The following is a 17,006-nucleotide window of genomic DNA, read 5'->3' on the forward strand; positions in this document are numbered from 1 at the left end:
TTTTTCACATCCTCCTAAAATGTACCAACTCTGTTTATTGATTTCTTGGTTAACACATTGGAAGGTTGTTCGAAGCATAAGAAAACATCAAAACCAGGAAGTGAAGGGGACAAAACAGACAGTGAATCTGGGTGAGGTCAGAGTCCAATGGTTTCATGAACTCCTCAGCTCCTCCATCTGCAAGTCACCTTGCCATTGTTTCATTGGTCACTGCCACCAAAGTGATTTCTAAAGAGACTGCAAGGGTTCTGATACCCCCAACCACATTAGCAGAGATTATGTAGTGTGTGGGTGTGTATACTTGTTCAGAATCTGTGTTGTTTTGGTTGAGAATATACATACATAAGTTTTCATGCTGTTGGAAGATTTGCCTAGCTGCCACTGAGCAATAACCTAGACAAAAGGTAGGGTGAGTGGGCTGGCATCAGCAAAGAAACAGTGCCCTCAATTAACTCAAGATACAGTCCTGAATCACTTTAGAGCAAACTTACAGAATCTTGGTCCAGTCAAGTCATGAGGGAATGAATTCAGTACCAGAACTTCACTCAAAGTTCTTTCACCCACAAACGCACATACAGATTGCTCTCAAATAGTAATCTTCATTCTGGTAGTCTAACATGAGATGGGTTAATTTTATTTCATTTGTTACACAACTGAGACCCAGACATCTGTACCAATGTACTGTAAATCGCCCAGAGATCTACCAATAATTGATCTACCTCCTGACCATGATTGTTTCTCAGATCCAGAGCATCTTTGTCCTGCTATGATATTCCTGATAAGCCAACATCATCTGAACATCTCATCCCCCTGAACCATTGACATCCAATTATGCTCTCGCAAGGCAAGACTTATGATAAAGACAGCGTATTTGCTTCAGAGATTTTTCAGCACTGAGGTTTCTTAAGTTATCTTCCCATTGTGGCTTCTGCTGCTGGCACAAGTCTTAACTTCTCAGTAGTGAGTGTATGGTACTGAAATATTCATAACCTGACTGAATCTATCAACAGAAAACCCTGGTGGAGTAACACTTAAAATGCCTGCTCTCACCTCTTTGCGGCTGCATGCTACGAAGTGAGCTAATTGCTCTCAATTAACTGACAGCAACCACCTACTGAATTATCCAAGGATTACAAATTAAATTCTCATCATGCCTCTTTGTGAAGAGGAAACTACATATAAACAGTATAATGGACTTTGATTAACTAAAGCCCACTTGGCATTTTATTTTTTTAATTTTTTTAATTTTTTACTAGAAGCAAGATGAATTTTCAGGCATTTCAGCTTCCATGTTGAAATATACAGGTTTGAGGACTGAGAATCAAAACAACTAAGCAAATCATATGAACATGAAAAGTGTTTTTGCTGCTTTACATTCCACTATAACTGAAATCTGGCTACAACCCAGATGTAGACAAAGTTGTGCTCACTGAAACAAGCCATACTGGTGTCTTTGACTGTATCTTGGCTGCTCTAATAGCCTTTAGGTAATACTTCTATAAAATAAGAAAAAATACTAAAATGAGATAGGTAATAAGAGCAAGAGGGTGGGGGAGTGAAAAGGGGTTTGTTTTCTGTGAAACAGACTCTGAAAAGGGTGGGTTTGAAGAAATTAAGTGTATTTTGCCTTGGACCCCATTTCTGTTTGTATTCAATCCTCTCAAAGAAGGTTCAGAATCCCATATGTGACTTTACAAAGGCACTTAAAGAATAGCTAGCTATTTATATATTGCTTCCATCCATGGTCTTCTAACATAACCATTATGTAGAATAGCTAAATGGCAGTATAAAGTCAGTCATATAATAGATGCTTATAAAACAGCATCACTGTGATAGTTATGGATAATTTACAGTGGCTTGCTTATGGGCACACCAAGATAAAACACATACGAGAACGCCATAGATAAATGCTCAGTAGCAATTTATTCCAGCTATTTGTCATGTGTAATTTTAATGAGTGCACCACAAGCTCTGAAATGGATCTGTAGTCTATTACCAGACATTGCTTTACACTTGCTGTAGATTCCTGTCACAGAACACTGTGCTAACAAAAGAAGAAATCAAGTTGTACGCCCACACAAAGATATACAAAACTGTCAATTTCCAAACAATACTGCTATGGCATTACATTTTGGAGGCAGACTATATGCAAATATGGTGTATGTGAGAAGACGCAGAGTAGCTAAAATGTATCCCAGTTTGCCTCCCAAATATTTGTTACTATTCTGGAGAATCTTATGTGTTCCATTTGGGTGGTTTGATTGAATGTTGATAGATGGCAGGCATATTATCCAGAGGCAAACAATGTACCCATGTGAAATAGAGATGTATGGACTTTGTTGAGTCTGTCCCATCTGCATTTCAAGGATTGCCAGGTACATTTTGTTCCATTGTCTGATGGAAATAGATTTTTAAAACCAGGAGTATGTTCTACTCATAACAACATGCATGTGCACACAAATACACTCATTAATGCAGATTTGCACAAATCTGCACTTGCATGTGCGCGCACACACCCAAATGAAAAACTGGTCCACTGGGACTTAGAATCCATGTGACTCAGAAAAAGCTACCCCACTGCCAAATCTGTACTCCAGATTCATAGCAGTCCGAACTCATCTGAATCTGTTGCAGAATTTTCCAGCATCCCTAATATGGAAGCCCTTGCCCCAGATGTGCAATTACCCTTTTAAAGAGGCCTAAATGAGGATGCAGAACACAGAAGACAGTATCCAACAGGGCTGCTCTGCCACCATGGGAGATACTAGTGAAACTCCCTTCTATTTACCTGCCTTATTCCAGAAAGGAACACTTATGCTCCTTTAGGGTTATTATTTGAAGTGCAGAAGCCCTGCTTCACGAGCGATCACTGCTTTGTTTGCACAGGCATGATAGGTCACTGTCCAGATGTAACATTAAGCATCTTAGCACAGAGGACAAATTTAAAGAGAATATACACTTGTTAGCAGGAGATAGATATTTCCATTGTGTTTTGCCTCTGATGCATCTAGTTATTCACTACAGGTATGCACTTGAAAGCTGCTTTGTCAGTCAAGTGGACTCAGTGGCACACAGTGTCTTCTACTAGCTTCAGCTGGTGGCCCACCCCATCTGGACAGGGATAACCTGACCTCCATAATCCACACATCAGTTTACTGCTAGGCTGCCCCAAGATCTCCCACTTGGTCCCATATCCTCCCACCAATCCAAATATTCAGGCCCTAAGATAGGAACCAATCCCCCTCCAAGCCTCTGATGTCCAAACCCTGTCTTGTTGAAGGGGAAAGCTGCATGACATCCCCAGGGCACAAATCCCTGGGTCTACAGGACTTGATTACAAGGAAAGAACCTCAAAGGAAATGTCTTTTGGCTCTGGTTCTTTGTTTGCAAGTATTGCTCTGACAGCGAGGAAGTATTTCCTGGTCTGAAACCAGTGTGCTGCAGTTTAAGTGTGTTGTCCCATGTCCTATACTCAGGGATGAGTAATATTATCAGAGCTGATATTAGAACTCAGGATCGTCTCAAGAAATTAATTGGTGGGAGATTCAGGACAGATAAAAGGACTTAGCACTTCGCACACCACATAGTTAGACTTGGAATTTAATTACACAGGATGTAGTGATGACCACCAGTCTGGATAGATTTAAAAGATTAGACAAATTCTTGGAGGAGAAGGCTATCAATGGCTGTTACTCCTAACAGCTGTATGCTCCCTACAGTAACAGAGGCCAGATGCTTCTATGTACCTGTTATGGGGAGCAGAAGCAGGGTGTTGTTGCACTCATGTCTTACTTAGGGGTCTTCTGAGGGTGGCAGGTTAGCCACTGTGTGACCAGAATAGTGAACTAGACAGAGCCTTGGTCTGACCCAGCATGTCGGCACTAATGTTCTTATTGTTTATGATATAGTCTCCTACACATCCCATGACTGACCAATGCCCAGTTGGAAAGTTTGAGATGGCTGGCATCATTTGTAGCTGAGTATTTTGAGAGAAGTTTATTTGACATTAGGGCATAGACTTTGCCTCACCAAAGCCAGTAGGGACTCTAATCATTGCTGATGAAGAGGAGGAGGAGGAGGAAAGAGAAACAAACAGTTGGAACAAAATTCTCCACCCCTGCTGTCATGAATCTGTAGTAGAATGTCAACAACAACAAATATTATTAAGGGAATCAAGACTGACTTCTGTATTTAAGGGATTATCAACTGATGGAAATAGAAAAAGCTTTCAGGTTTCATTATTCATGTACGTGCTGTGCTTAGCTTAAACATATTACAAAAATCAGTGCAGAGCCTAACTTCTACCATGTTACATTAGTTTTCCTTGAATAATAAATGAAACACTATTCTCCATAGACTTCCAAGATTATAGAAAATTACATTTACTTATTAATACCCCATTTCCTATTTAAAATGTTTAATGTTCTGTATACTCTGCAAAGTCCCAGGCTGTCAGGCAGGTGTAATGCAAGTTAGATATTTAATACAACAAGGCAAAAGGTACTCAAACAGGGGCCCCCTGAGAATGAAACAGTGAAGATTAAGAAATTCAATCTTAGAGAACTGTACTATGAACTGGGCTGATCATGACCTCCTAGACCAACAAGGTTGCCTTATATTTATCCACCAGATTCCAGAATTCCTGTAAGTCCCCAGAAAATACTTGGTGAGAAAAACAAGGTTGGAGCTCTGAGGAGAGATGCTGGAGGGTATGGCTGGAAAGGAAGAGGAGAGGGTACAGATCCACTGGATCCAAAGGCTCTTTGGACCCGAGCAGCATGCAGCAACCATTCCATAAGGAGGAGAGCAAGGCTGAAAAGTCCCCGCTGCACCTCCCGTTTTGTGCAGCTCTCAAGGCTTTGGATGGCTGGGCACAAATACCCTATGATTACATCTGTATGCTATGCATTTCATCATCCATTGAATGTCTAAGATGTTGTGGGAACATTTATAAAGGTTTAAGTATGTTGTAGTCCCTGCGATATTGAAGATGGATTTAGCTGCTGTAATTTGCTTCCATGATTTTAGCTCCTGCCATTTGTAGATTGCTTTAGCTCCTGTGATTTCTTTGTTAGTTTTCACACTAGCAATTGTGCTTATCTTAGAATTTTGTAAAAATATTTTTATGATGGGTTTTTATTGATTTTACAATTTATATACTTCCTAGAGGACCTGTATTCTAAGGAGTCTAATACATGTAAATTACTAAAAAGTAATGCATAATCCAATCTACATTTGTGTAGTTTTTTAATGAGCAGATTAATACGGACTTAAAAGGCTTATAGGTGAACATATGTGGCGGTGACTCAGACAAGAAATAAACTGATTTGCCCATCCTGAGAGGGAAGGAGGGATTAATATGAAGAATAATATCCTTGCAATGAGCTGAACTGATTAACTGATCATTTAGCTAACTGAAATGTTTTCTAGAACTGCGAAATGCAAGGGAATACAGCTGAGTTTAACATGAAGGAGTTTGTATTCATACTGAAGTAGAATGTGATTATGTAAGTCACAAAGGCTCAGCTAGATTAAAATAGTTTTTGCTGTGAATGACCCACTAAACTTTTGTAGTTTCTTTTCTTTTTCTAAGTAGGCTTGCATTAGTGACAAGTCTCTTTGAAAGCGAAGGACAACTTGACTGATAAAATCAGCTGCTTTAATTAGAAGTGCTGAAGTTTGAGTGGGTAATAAATCTTTTAAAAAGGAAGCTAAAAAGCTTTAAAAACAACCGCTTGTTTTAAAGCCTTGTGACAAATTCCAATTAACATTCTTTAAACATGTACTTACAGCACTAACAGAAAAGACCAAAATTGGTATGGCAGTAAGAATGCTACATTTACTCTTGCCTCACCTATCACAAGTCATGTGTACTCAGTTGTTTTCGAAGGTATGCTTCAGCTATCACTACAAAGGCCTGTGCACAGTTTCAATTAAGTTAGAAAAATAACCAGATCAAAGCAAAGTCTCTTGAACATCCCACATAGATAAATCCCCACCTGCTTAAAAGAGAAAGCATTTTTATCTCACTCTCACTCAGGAGTCTGGTCCACCACCAAACTGATTACCATTAATGGGATTGTTCCCATCCTCCTTCGGGAGAAAAGGCCTCTGCAAAAGCACTTCCATTTAGGGTACAGCTGCAGCACACAGCATGTACCTAATCCCAGCTGAGCTATCCAATCTCCATCAACAGCCGGCCAACATGAAATTGAGTGTGATTAATGAAGGATTTGCCAAATAGTTGCCTAATTAAATAACAGTGACTAATTAGTACATGATTTAGGCAGATAAAAGCATTTAGACATGTCAGATATAAATCTTGCCATTAAAGAAACATACTTCTGTATATTATAGATAGGTAGATTCTCTTTCAAATACCTTCTGCATAGCTTCCTTTCATGATACATGAGGACAAATCCTCTCCCAGAGCTTAAAATGGTCTCTTCTCTGGTGTACTTACCATGTAAAGTACATGGAACATTACTGTGAATGCAGCTTTACTTAACACACAAGTGACAGAAAGTGGCAGGCATTTCACTGGTTTTTAGTTTTGCTTTAACACAAATCTATAATTTGTGTCAACCTTTCACTTAAGAGGCTTCCCAAACTTTTTTTGGCCAAACTGATTTTATTCCTAATTGTATCCTTACAAGAGTCACTCTTGTGTAGTGGTTAAGAATTTTGGACAAGGACTTGGCCGTGAAACTCACTGGGTGACTTTGGGCCAGTCCCTGACTTTTATCCTAACCTACCTTACCTTGTGAGGATAAAATGAAGAGGAAGAGGACCATGTAAGCCACCTTGGGTTCCTTGTAAGAGGAAAACAGGTGGGTTAGAAATTTGGTGATAACAGTAAATGCTTCAAGAAACATTTTAGCACAATATTTATTCTCAGAGGGCCCCAGAAGCCATGTAAGGTAATGAATGAAATTACCAAGTCATTTGTAATTTCAAAAGTCAACTCCACATTTTGAAAGGCAGCATTTTTGCTACCTTATCAAACCCTAGTTGCATTTAATTCCACTTGGTGCAGACCAAACTGGGCAAGGGGGAGGAATTCAACATTATGGCAGAAGGTGAAGAGTATAGGAAAAATATAATATTAACCGCTGATGCTGCTGTGTAGGTAAGACTGAGAAGGGAGAAAATGTTACACAAGGATGGAATACAGACTGTCTACAAGTCAGGAAGAAAGATGTCATTGCACTATGGATAAAGGGCTTCACTGGTTAGGGATGTGCAAATAATGCTGAGTGAATGAGACTCGATTGCATATTGTCTGCCAAACTGTTGTTTGATGGAATCAGCCTGGGCTTCTTCCAGTAATGGATTTACCATCAGGTGTGAACACCTCCATGCACAAATACATAAGTACACACTCCATGAAGCCATGAGATCCTGAAGAAGACATCTCCTTTGAAGTCATACTATTTAGATGAGCCAGGTAGCTGGTTCTGATGCATAGATATGGGATGGATATCTAAAAGTACTTTGGCTTCACAAGCTTTGGTTATCCTGAAAAAACTGCCTCCCATTTTTTGGCAAATACAATCATGAAATCCCATCTGTTTCCCAGTTAACATTTCTAAAACGCCTGCTCAAACCATATGGATGCTGTTGTTTCTTATCAATTATTATATATGGAAAAATAATAAGACAAATATGATTAATGGATTGGTGCATTCAGCACTTGCAGATGGCCAAGCTAAATATTCATTTATTGGAGAAGCTTCTTCGGGCAGGTGGAACAATACTGTTTGATATGAAGTTCTTAATTTTCTTGGTAGCCCTGCCAAAAAATAATAATATTAATAAAAGGCAAAGCATACACTTTTGGCTTCTTCTTCATTATTATCCATCCATGATAACAATGGATCAGATGGGCCGAACTTACCAAATACAATTTCAAGCTACTGCAGACTGAGCTGTGGCTAAATTCTGAGTTGTCCTGCTGTGTGTTAAATAAGAAGCTGCAAAACTTTTAGCCACAGTGCCCTCTAGTGATCTCTATTCTGATTTCATGGTATTCAGTGCAAGTTTCTAGCTGCGAACAAAAATTGGTTTCTTTTATAGCAATGTTGATATTCCTAATAGAAATGTATGTTCCATATCAAAACAAGCTAGAATTTCTTCCCACTCTCCTATTATCTTATAATTCTCATATTTAGCCTTCAAGTAGCTATCAAGAAAAATAAGAAATTAGTGTAAAAGCAAATGTAGCTATATTGGCAAAAATAACATTTCAGGTAGGTTCTGCGAGGCTATAGCAGGCTTTGTTTCTAGTACATTATCTAAAATTATCTCCAGCTTTAGAATTATAAAAACTGTGCCATTTTTTTCTAGTTCTGTTTGAGAAACTTACGCATTTTGTCTAAGAATGGAGATGGTATTTCAATAACAGCTAGATTTTATATTTGCAAAATGAGAGGTCAACCATTCCTTGTTCTTTTTCCAAGCAACTCTTAAAAGAGTCCCAGATGAACCCTAAAACCATCTCAGTATCTGGTACAGCCTAATCTGAATGTCGGCAGCTTTCCCCTTTACATCTTATGACAGTCATCAAATGCAAACTCCATGCTTTTGATGTAAGACATTTTTTTTCATCCCTCAACTGTCCCCCCACCTGTTGTACTCACCTTTATTCACTTTCTTGCCTGGTAAGGATTCTGAAGAACTTAAAACCTTCAGAGTAGATTTTTTGAGTCACAAAGATAGTATGTTGATATGGATTATACAAATTAATCTGGAGGTGACTGACTTGAATTCTGACTTTTCTAGTAATCCGTAATCATTACCTTTTAGAAAAGCATTGTTTTTAGTTCTTTCCCAATCTGCCAGTACTACACATTTCAAAGAGCCCACATTTAAAAAAAAAAAACTATTCTGATGTATTCAAATAGTAGGGCACAATTTTATGCCTATTTAGACAGAAACAAATGTAAACAAAATAAAGGTCAGGAACAGACAGATGCACCAGGAGTTCTGCCTGCCCAAAGGAGTTTGGGCCACAATTTTGCCAACACAAGCCCCCTGTGCCACACCACAAACTGGACTTTCCAGAGCAGGTTGTTATGTGGCACATGGCCTGTGGTTCAAAGCAAATGTCATATATCCTGCTGGGCACATTTAAGCCCCCGGGCACACCTAAAGTAGCTCTTTGGAGCCCAGCCAAAGTATTCAGAGGGTAAGTGCATGGATAATGAAAATCAATGAGCACCAAAATTAAATGCAAGTGACTGCCTAATTAAGCTTACTGGTATTGTTGGGGCTAATGGTCTGATCAGAAGCAAGAAGCAGCTGGGTGGCAAATTAGCTGTGCTGGAGAGCAATGGTTGAGGAAACTGTATCCCTATGAATAAGCTACGTTGCAGCCCCTGCACAGTAGGATGTCTGCTACAATGCCATGTCTGCTCTCATGGTTGGCCTGGGAAATTGCAGGCAGCAACCTTGATGGAGCTTCAATTGCTCCCTCACCCCTGCTTTGATTCACCTGCTTTCCCATCTCACCCTCCTTTGACTCTTCCTCAGAATCCACTGATTTCCTTGGAAAGAAAGTGTAGAGTGGCTGGCTCACTTGCTACAGAAGCTGCAGTCCAAAATATCTGGTGGGCATGATGTCTTCACCTCCACATTAAGGAGTGGCTATGCAAATACCCAGGAATATTTCCTGGGCTCCAAGATCACTGCAGACGGGGACTGCAGCCAAGAAATTAAAAGACGCTTGCTCCTTGGGAAGAAAGCTATGGCAAACCTAGACAGCATACTAAAAAGCAGAGACATCACCCTGCTGACAAAAGTGCGTATAGTCAAGGCTATGGTTTTCCCAGTTGCAATGTATGGCTGTGAAAGTTGGACCATAAGGAAGGCTGAGCGCAAAAGGATTGAGACCTTTGAATTGTGGTGCTGGAGGAGACTCCTGCGAGTCCCTTGGACTGCAAGGCGATCAAACCAGTCAGTCCTAGAGGAGATCAACCCTGACTGCTCTTTGGAAGGCCAGATACTGAAGATGAAACTCAAATACTTTGGCCACCTAATGAGAAGGAAGGACTCCCTGGAGAAGAGCCTAATGTTGCAAACAATAGATGGCAAAAGAAGAAGGGGACGGCAGAGGATGAGGTGGCTAGATGGAGTCCCTGAAGCAGTTGGCGTGAGTTTAAGTGGACTCCGGGGGATGGTGGAGGACAGGAAGGCCTAGAGGAATGTTGTCCATGGGGTCACGATGGGTTGGACACGACTTCGCAACTAACAACAACAATTAAAATGCAGAAAGCTGAAATATACAAGAACATTGACAAAATAAGACTATACATATTGGACAGTTGTGAGTCTGTACTTGCATACCTGCAAAAGACTATTAAAATAAGAAATGGCAAATCCAATTTGAGCACATTTGCATATTTTTTTCCTAGGGGGCACAGATTTTTTTTCAAGGTGGCAGGTTTGCGACATGCCAGCTTTGGTCATTCCTAGACAGAGATCCTTCTTGATTGAAACTCTGGAACAGAACACCTTGATGTTTTGTGGGGAGTGGGTTGACAAGGTCATTTTATTACTTCAGGGTTTGTCAATGGAAAGTGAGTCCTAGTCCAACATATTTGTGCCACTTACTACGCTCTGGTTTTTGCCAGCCATGAGCAGGATTGAGGCCAGAATAAATCTACTTGCAAGAATTCAAACACTCAAGTACAGAAGCACCCTGGTTGTAACCCACCACATTTGATACAGTCCACCTGGCCCATGTATTGTGGGCATGGCACAGGTTTGACTTCAGAAAAGTCTCTCTCTTTTTTGACCTTGAGGAAGATTTAAAGATTTCCAGTCTGCATTTGACTCATTTTAGCATACTGCGATAATGATGGAACAGGCAATGACAACAGCAACAAAAATATTAACATTCCCATGTGAGTTACATCATTTAGTATGGAAAGTTATGTAAATGAGCCCTACAATCAGGCAACTTTACATGGTGATGTGGATAATAAATTCTTAGTTTGTCTTCCCTTAACCATCTTCCCTCTATTGTAAACTGAACTTAAGAGTAGTTTCTCTGTTACTACAGATAATTAGGTACCAATGTTTCATGAGCATTTTTATTGCTAAAAGCCTCATTTGAGTAAACCACCACTTATCAATCAATATAGCACTTATCCAGGGTGCTAAAACTTTATTTCCAACTGCTGCCAATTTTTTTCTAATTTATGCCCATTTAAGTGGTACAAAAGAAATAACAGCAGCATTATGGTGATTTAGCCAATGCCATTGTTCTTTCATTCCTTCCTCCAGTCTGATAACATATATTTTTAAATGGAGCATACAGTTCTTTTTTCCCCCACAAGGGTACTTCGATTTTAATAGGCTCCAATGCTGTTCTGTTCGTTTTTGCTTCCACTTGCTGCAGTGGGTCAGAGGCCAGAGCAGCAATCAGCTCCAACAGTGGCCAAGGTGACATTTCCTCGTTCCTTGCAGCCTAACAACTGCAGCTCATGCTTCCTATTCATTTAGTCACTCAATTTCTATGACCTCTTTTTCTTGCCTTTCACAGATAAAGTATTGATTCTGCAGAATAACAAAGGAATGCTCTGAGATTTGCATAATATCTAGCGGGTCACTGGGATGGCAAATGGAAATGCGGACTAGGTCTCTGCATAATGCGTGTGCCTAGGGAAGCATGCCGCTGCACCTGGACAATGAGATTGCAACACTTGAGCCCTTCACACTTCTGAGAGAGCTGAACTATCACAGAGTGGGAATGCGGTCACTTCACAGTAGTGTGGGTCAGCTGTGATAGGCAAAGACATTATTATTCAGGGTAGGCAAAGCCAGTCCGTTGCTGAAGGGATTTTTAAATGGTTAGGTGCAGAATGACTATCCAATGCCTTTGGACCCAGTAACACTAGGAACTGTCCCTTTCAAAGCACCCAGACATGGGTGCCAAAGGCCAGTCAGATAAGCAGATTCCAGTAAGGAACAGGAGGCATGATAGTATTCATTCTCTGCAGTCCCCTACGCAACTGGGAGTGTATTTAATAATAAAGAAATTGGTATTCACAAGATGGAGCTTGAAACTGCTCATAATAATGGAGTCATTAGCACATTCAAGAATGAATCAGTTAATTTTATTTTAATATCTGGTTTAAACCTCCCACTAGAGGTTTAAAATAACAATAATGGTTTAAGCCTTGAATATTCAATCTGAGCAAGCTATGGCTTCCCATCATTTCTCTCTCAGCAACCTTGCATTTTATATTATTGAAAGAGCTCAAGGTTGCAAGTGATTTTTTGTTGGTGTTTTAAATCAAGAAACCGATTGAATTTCTCATAATTAGATTTCTCTGCTTTTATCTTGACTGATGCATGCAACAATGGATAAAGCAGCGAGAGTAGGTGGCATCAACTCTTCATTTCATCTGGGCACTGACATTGAATGGAATTGTTTTCTCTGGCCCCACTTTGCAGAATGGAAACAGGGATTCTTGGCTGCATGCAAGCATAACTGGAGCTTCAGAATGTCATGCATTAGCTATTGGGCTTGAGAAACTGTACACTTGCTCAGAAAAGAAATTAACCATTGGAAATGTTGCATCATTCCCGGAATAAAAAGAACAAAGAACTGGAACAGCTGTCAACTGCACCCAAGTATTTTCCAAAAGAGTTGCCATGGTAACCCCAGGCAACACCTTGTTGCAAGTCTTTGAGGCAGATGACCATGAACTGCCTTGAGCACTGCTTTCTTCTTGATGTTGGCTGAACTGCACTCTTTCTCTCCCTTAGATTAATTTCCTTGATGAATTGCTTCTTTCTATGAAACTGCTACTGGAGAAACAGCAACAAAAACCTTGGAAACACCTCTAAAAAAAGCTCAGCTATTATGGGATGAGCTCTTATCGTCTGGTGCTGCAGTTGGGGAACTGCAGCTCCCATCATCCTTGAATCTTGGCCATGTTGGCAGGGCCTGATGGGAGCTGCAATCCAAAGTATAGGCAACATAGAAAGTTGCCTACATGTTAAGTTAGATTCTTGGTTGACCCATCCCCGTTCTGAGGATACAGACAGACAGCGACTACCCAGGATTCCAGACAATTTTTTTTTTTAATTTAGCACTACCTGGAGACACCAGAGATCAAAGCTGGGACCTTCAGCATGCTACACATGTGCTCTCTCACTGGGCTATGGCCCTGCTGTACCAGATCTGGAGAAAAGGCTAGACCAAAACTTTACTCAGTAACCACAAACCCCTTCATTTAGAAGCATGTGTAGTAATGCTAGCAGAACTAGGAGCAAGGCCTAGAACTTGGTGTACCCCATTGCTATTTCCCGCAAGCTGCCTGCCTTTGGTTCTCATAAAGGTAGAAAGCCTACAAAATCACCACAAGCAGAAAAAGAAAGAAGGAGAAAACTTTGAGGGTTTTTAAGAAAAAGAAAAGAGACCAAAAGGTCAACCAATGCAAAAGATGACCAAACAGGCATCAAATGACTCTGTAGAGATACAGAAACAAACCAAACTAACCAGACCTAGTCAGCACTGCTGTGACTAACCCTTTGCTACTGCTGCTGAATAAAACAGCAGAATCAATAGCGTAACTGAACTTTCTAAAGTCACCCAGACTTCCCAGGATTTCGCACAACAAACTTGGTAATAAATTTCAATTTGGTGGCTTCATATTTTCCTTTGAAGCTCATTTGTTTGAATGTGGCAACTACAGTCCTGGGAGACTGAAATATTTCCACTGTAGTCTCTGCATAACAAACATGTCTAAAAACTGATCAATCCTCAAAGAGAGGAAGGATAGTGTGGAATGCCATTTCCAGCTAGTCATCTCACCTTGAAGCCATTTCTTCAAAACCTTACCACTTTAACTACGATATGCACAGTCTTTTAAAAAGAGAGACAAAAAACTTAAGCTGAATCAGAAAGCAACCACAAAGAACATTATAAATGGAAGCATCGTTGGGGCAAGCCAACATAAGCTTATATTACTAGATATTAGACTCTTTAAAGTACATGTGGTTATAAGCTCTGAACATTTATTTATTTATTTAGAAAATTTCTAGGCCGCCCCATTCTCCAAAGCCTCGGGGCGGCTTATAAATAAAACATCACTGGAGTCCTTTCAAAGCTTTATAATGTTGACTGTCCTGGCTAGTCTTGAAGTCCCCAAACTGTTGTCCATTTGCTTATTTTTAAAGCCTTTTGCTGCCCTCTGGTGGCAATCTCTCTAGAAATGTACCAATGAATGTTAACACACAGCTGAGGGAAAGGGGAAAAATTATATGGATAATGGGAAAGTTTGAATATCACTTCAGTCTAAGATGGATGTTCTATTCCTTGTACTCCAAGCTTCTGTTATGCCATACAATTCTCCCTGGAAGAAAATGATCCAGCACAAATAAATGACAGAATTGTCTTATTTATTTCCAGTATTTATTTCCTTACCGTATTTGCCACTGTCCATGAAGCACGGCTGGGACACTGAGAAACACCTCTAAAAGTCCAGGTGCTGCCTAATCATTTAAGCTGCTCTGGTTCAGAAAGCATTTACAGATAGAGCCAGTAACACTGGACTATACAATGCTGACCTCCTTTCAACCTTGGCTTCTCAGCTCCCTGCATCCTTCAGCCATGGAGAAGAGCTCGACGGGAGCCATAAGCTGGCAGCAGAGGCAAGCATCATTATATCCAGCCATGATTGTTCAGTCAACCATTCTTCCCTGATTTGGCATGCACTCCAAATACGTTGGACTACAAATGATATCACTACTGGGCTACATGGTCTGCCTGTGCTGGCTGGGAATGATAGGAGTTTATGTATTTCTATTTATTTATTAATCAGATTTATATACTGCTTTCCACAAAGTACAGTGAAACCCCTGTACTTTCAAAGAATGGATGGTATTTTTTTTTAGCAGCAGCAGCAGGCCAAGTTCTCATCTGGCTTTCTACCTTTGTCAAGCCAAAATTGTCAAGCCAATTGACAAAACTGTCAAGCCAAAGGTAGCTTGTTGTAACCAATACTGAGATAGCCCAGGAAGCAGGGAGAGTAGAAATTTTGGTATGGGTGTAATGACTGGGAATGATTGACGGCAAAAGGAGAAGGGAACGGCAGAGGTCGAGAAGGCTAGATGGGGTCACTGAGTTGGTGGTTGTGGGCTTGAGTGGACTCCGGGGGATGCTGAAGGACAGGGGAGCCTGGAAGAACCTTGTCCATGAGATCGTGAAGGGTCAGGCACAACTTAGCAACTAAAACAACAATAATGACTGCGGGGTGCAATTACTGCCCCTCCAGCCCTGACTTGCCACTTCCCTCTTCAGACTGCTCTTGTCCGTGTCTAGATCAATTACCTCCCAGCAGAAGACATGCAAACCTGCAGACTTGTGCAAAAATGATTAAAGAAAATTAGAAAACACATGGGCCAAGTGACTGTGACAGGATCTGGACTGCTCTGGGTCATGATCATGCTTCAGTGAGCCATGCCTATCTAGTGACTATCTTATCACAGGATTTCTGTTTATTCCTCCATAATTAGGGCTCAGTGCATAAAATGCATTTTGGATGATGCTCAAGATTAAATGAAAAAGCACACCAGTTTTCTATCCAAATGAAACTAACTGCTTGGAATGAAGGCATGCTCATATTTATACAGACAGACAAGAAACTGGACATCTCTAGGAACTCACATTATATTCTCTAGCCAAGATATAATTTCCAGTTATGCTAATATTTATGTCACAGAACCCTTATGGTTGAATGAATTAGCTTCATTCTGTGGCGTTAGGCCAAGCTACCTAACTGTTAATAGAATCATCACCCACCTGTCATGCTGTGTGAAAGATATAATTAGGAAAGTTCAGTTCAAAGAAACATTTCCTACCTCATGTCACCTGCCATAAGAAGACAGAGATTGTACATGTGAGAAAAAATGAAGAGGAAGAGGATGGTGCTGAAGAACATCGTCATCCAAGAGCCATGATCCTCTCGGAACATTTTCAGGCGAAGTAACTGACCTGCAAGCAGAAGATGGTTAGACATGTGTTAAAGAGATTTTCTTTTAACAAGTTCCTCTTTTGAAAGAATGCAGACAAGGCATATGGGGTTCAATGGCTGAATATACAGTCACACTATAATAATGGATATTGAGGCAAACAGCCCCATTGTATGGCATCTCTTTGCCCCGAAACAGACAGACACCATTTCCAGCCCTTGTCATCTGGCTCAGGAAATGAGAGTCACATGCAGGCTTTGTTAAACTGTGAAGATCTCTGTGCTGGAAGGCAGGAAACTTCTTCAGCTTGAAGGCTGAAATGGCTCTGAGAAAGTACTGTGGGTGCCAGTGCCAACAGTGGAGAGGACCAAGGCCAGTTCTACACTGGGTGGAGATTCTGACTCTCAACATCCAGTTTCCCAACACACTTTTCTGGCCCCATTCACATGTTCTACTGAAGCACCAAAGGAAAAGGCAATGCAGAAGCTGGGGGGAAAGCTGAGGGGAAAGAGCATTTGGGAGACTCCCCACAGAGCCAACTCTGTTCACTTCTCACCTTTCCTGACATGTGCATGTGATGCTGGGTCACTCTGGGTTCCAAAAATATGCCAACAAGAGTTCATCAAGGGTAGCCATTTGCTCCAGTTGCTCCCCTAGTTTTTACACATTGCCGTCTTTCCAAGACTGTAAATAGTCTTTGCGTGACTACAGAAAAGCAGTCTCGCTGGGCAGACCCATCCAGAATTACTCAACATTTCTCATTGTGGGTACCTGTCTCTGTACCCCTTTATCCACTAAATCCTTGCTGTGACTAAGGAATGTCTGCTCTGCCTGCCCTATTTTTGGAGTCACTGAGATAATACGTACTCTCACTCCTCCTCCCTTTGGTGCACTTCTGAACGTCATAAAGAAGGAAACGTTCTTAAGGAAGGAGAATGTAAAGAAGAAAGAGTACAACTCGCTTCCCTCTTATTCCTTTTTCACCTGCCACTTTCCTGGGTTCCACTGCTGCCTCACACTTT

General features: G+C 40.7%; 1 protein-coding gene across 4 annotated transcripts in view; it reads right to left on the reverse strand.

Moving 5' to 3' along the window:
* TMEM117 (transmembrane protein 117) overlaps positions 1–17,006 on the reverse strand; it is a 214,907-nt gene that overhangs the window by 155,601 nt on the left and 42,300 nt on the right. For all 4 annotated transcript variants that reach the window (XR_006413964.1, XR_006413963.1, XM_044422904.1 and 1 more), the window contains one exon: positions 15,874–16,006. Coding sequence is in view for 2 of the 4 variants with exons in the window: in XM_044422904.1 (XP_044278839.1) it covers positions 15,874–16,006 (133 nt within the window). In the remaining 2 variants the exon portion in view is untranslated. The remainder of the gene's footprint in view (positions 1–15,873; positions 16,007–17,006) is intronic.

Source organism: Varanus komodoensis, unplaced genomic scaffold, assembly GCF_004798865.1.
Source record: "Varanus komodoensis strain SLA01 unplaced genomic scaffold, ASM479886v1 scaffold13_1, whole genome shotgun sequence".
Taxonomy (NCBI): domain Eukaryota; kingdom Metazoa; phylum Chordata; class Lepidosauria; order Squamata; family Varanidae; genus Varanus; species Varanus komodoensis.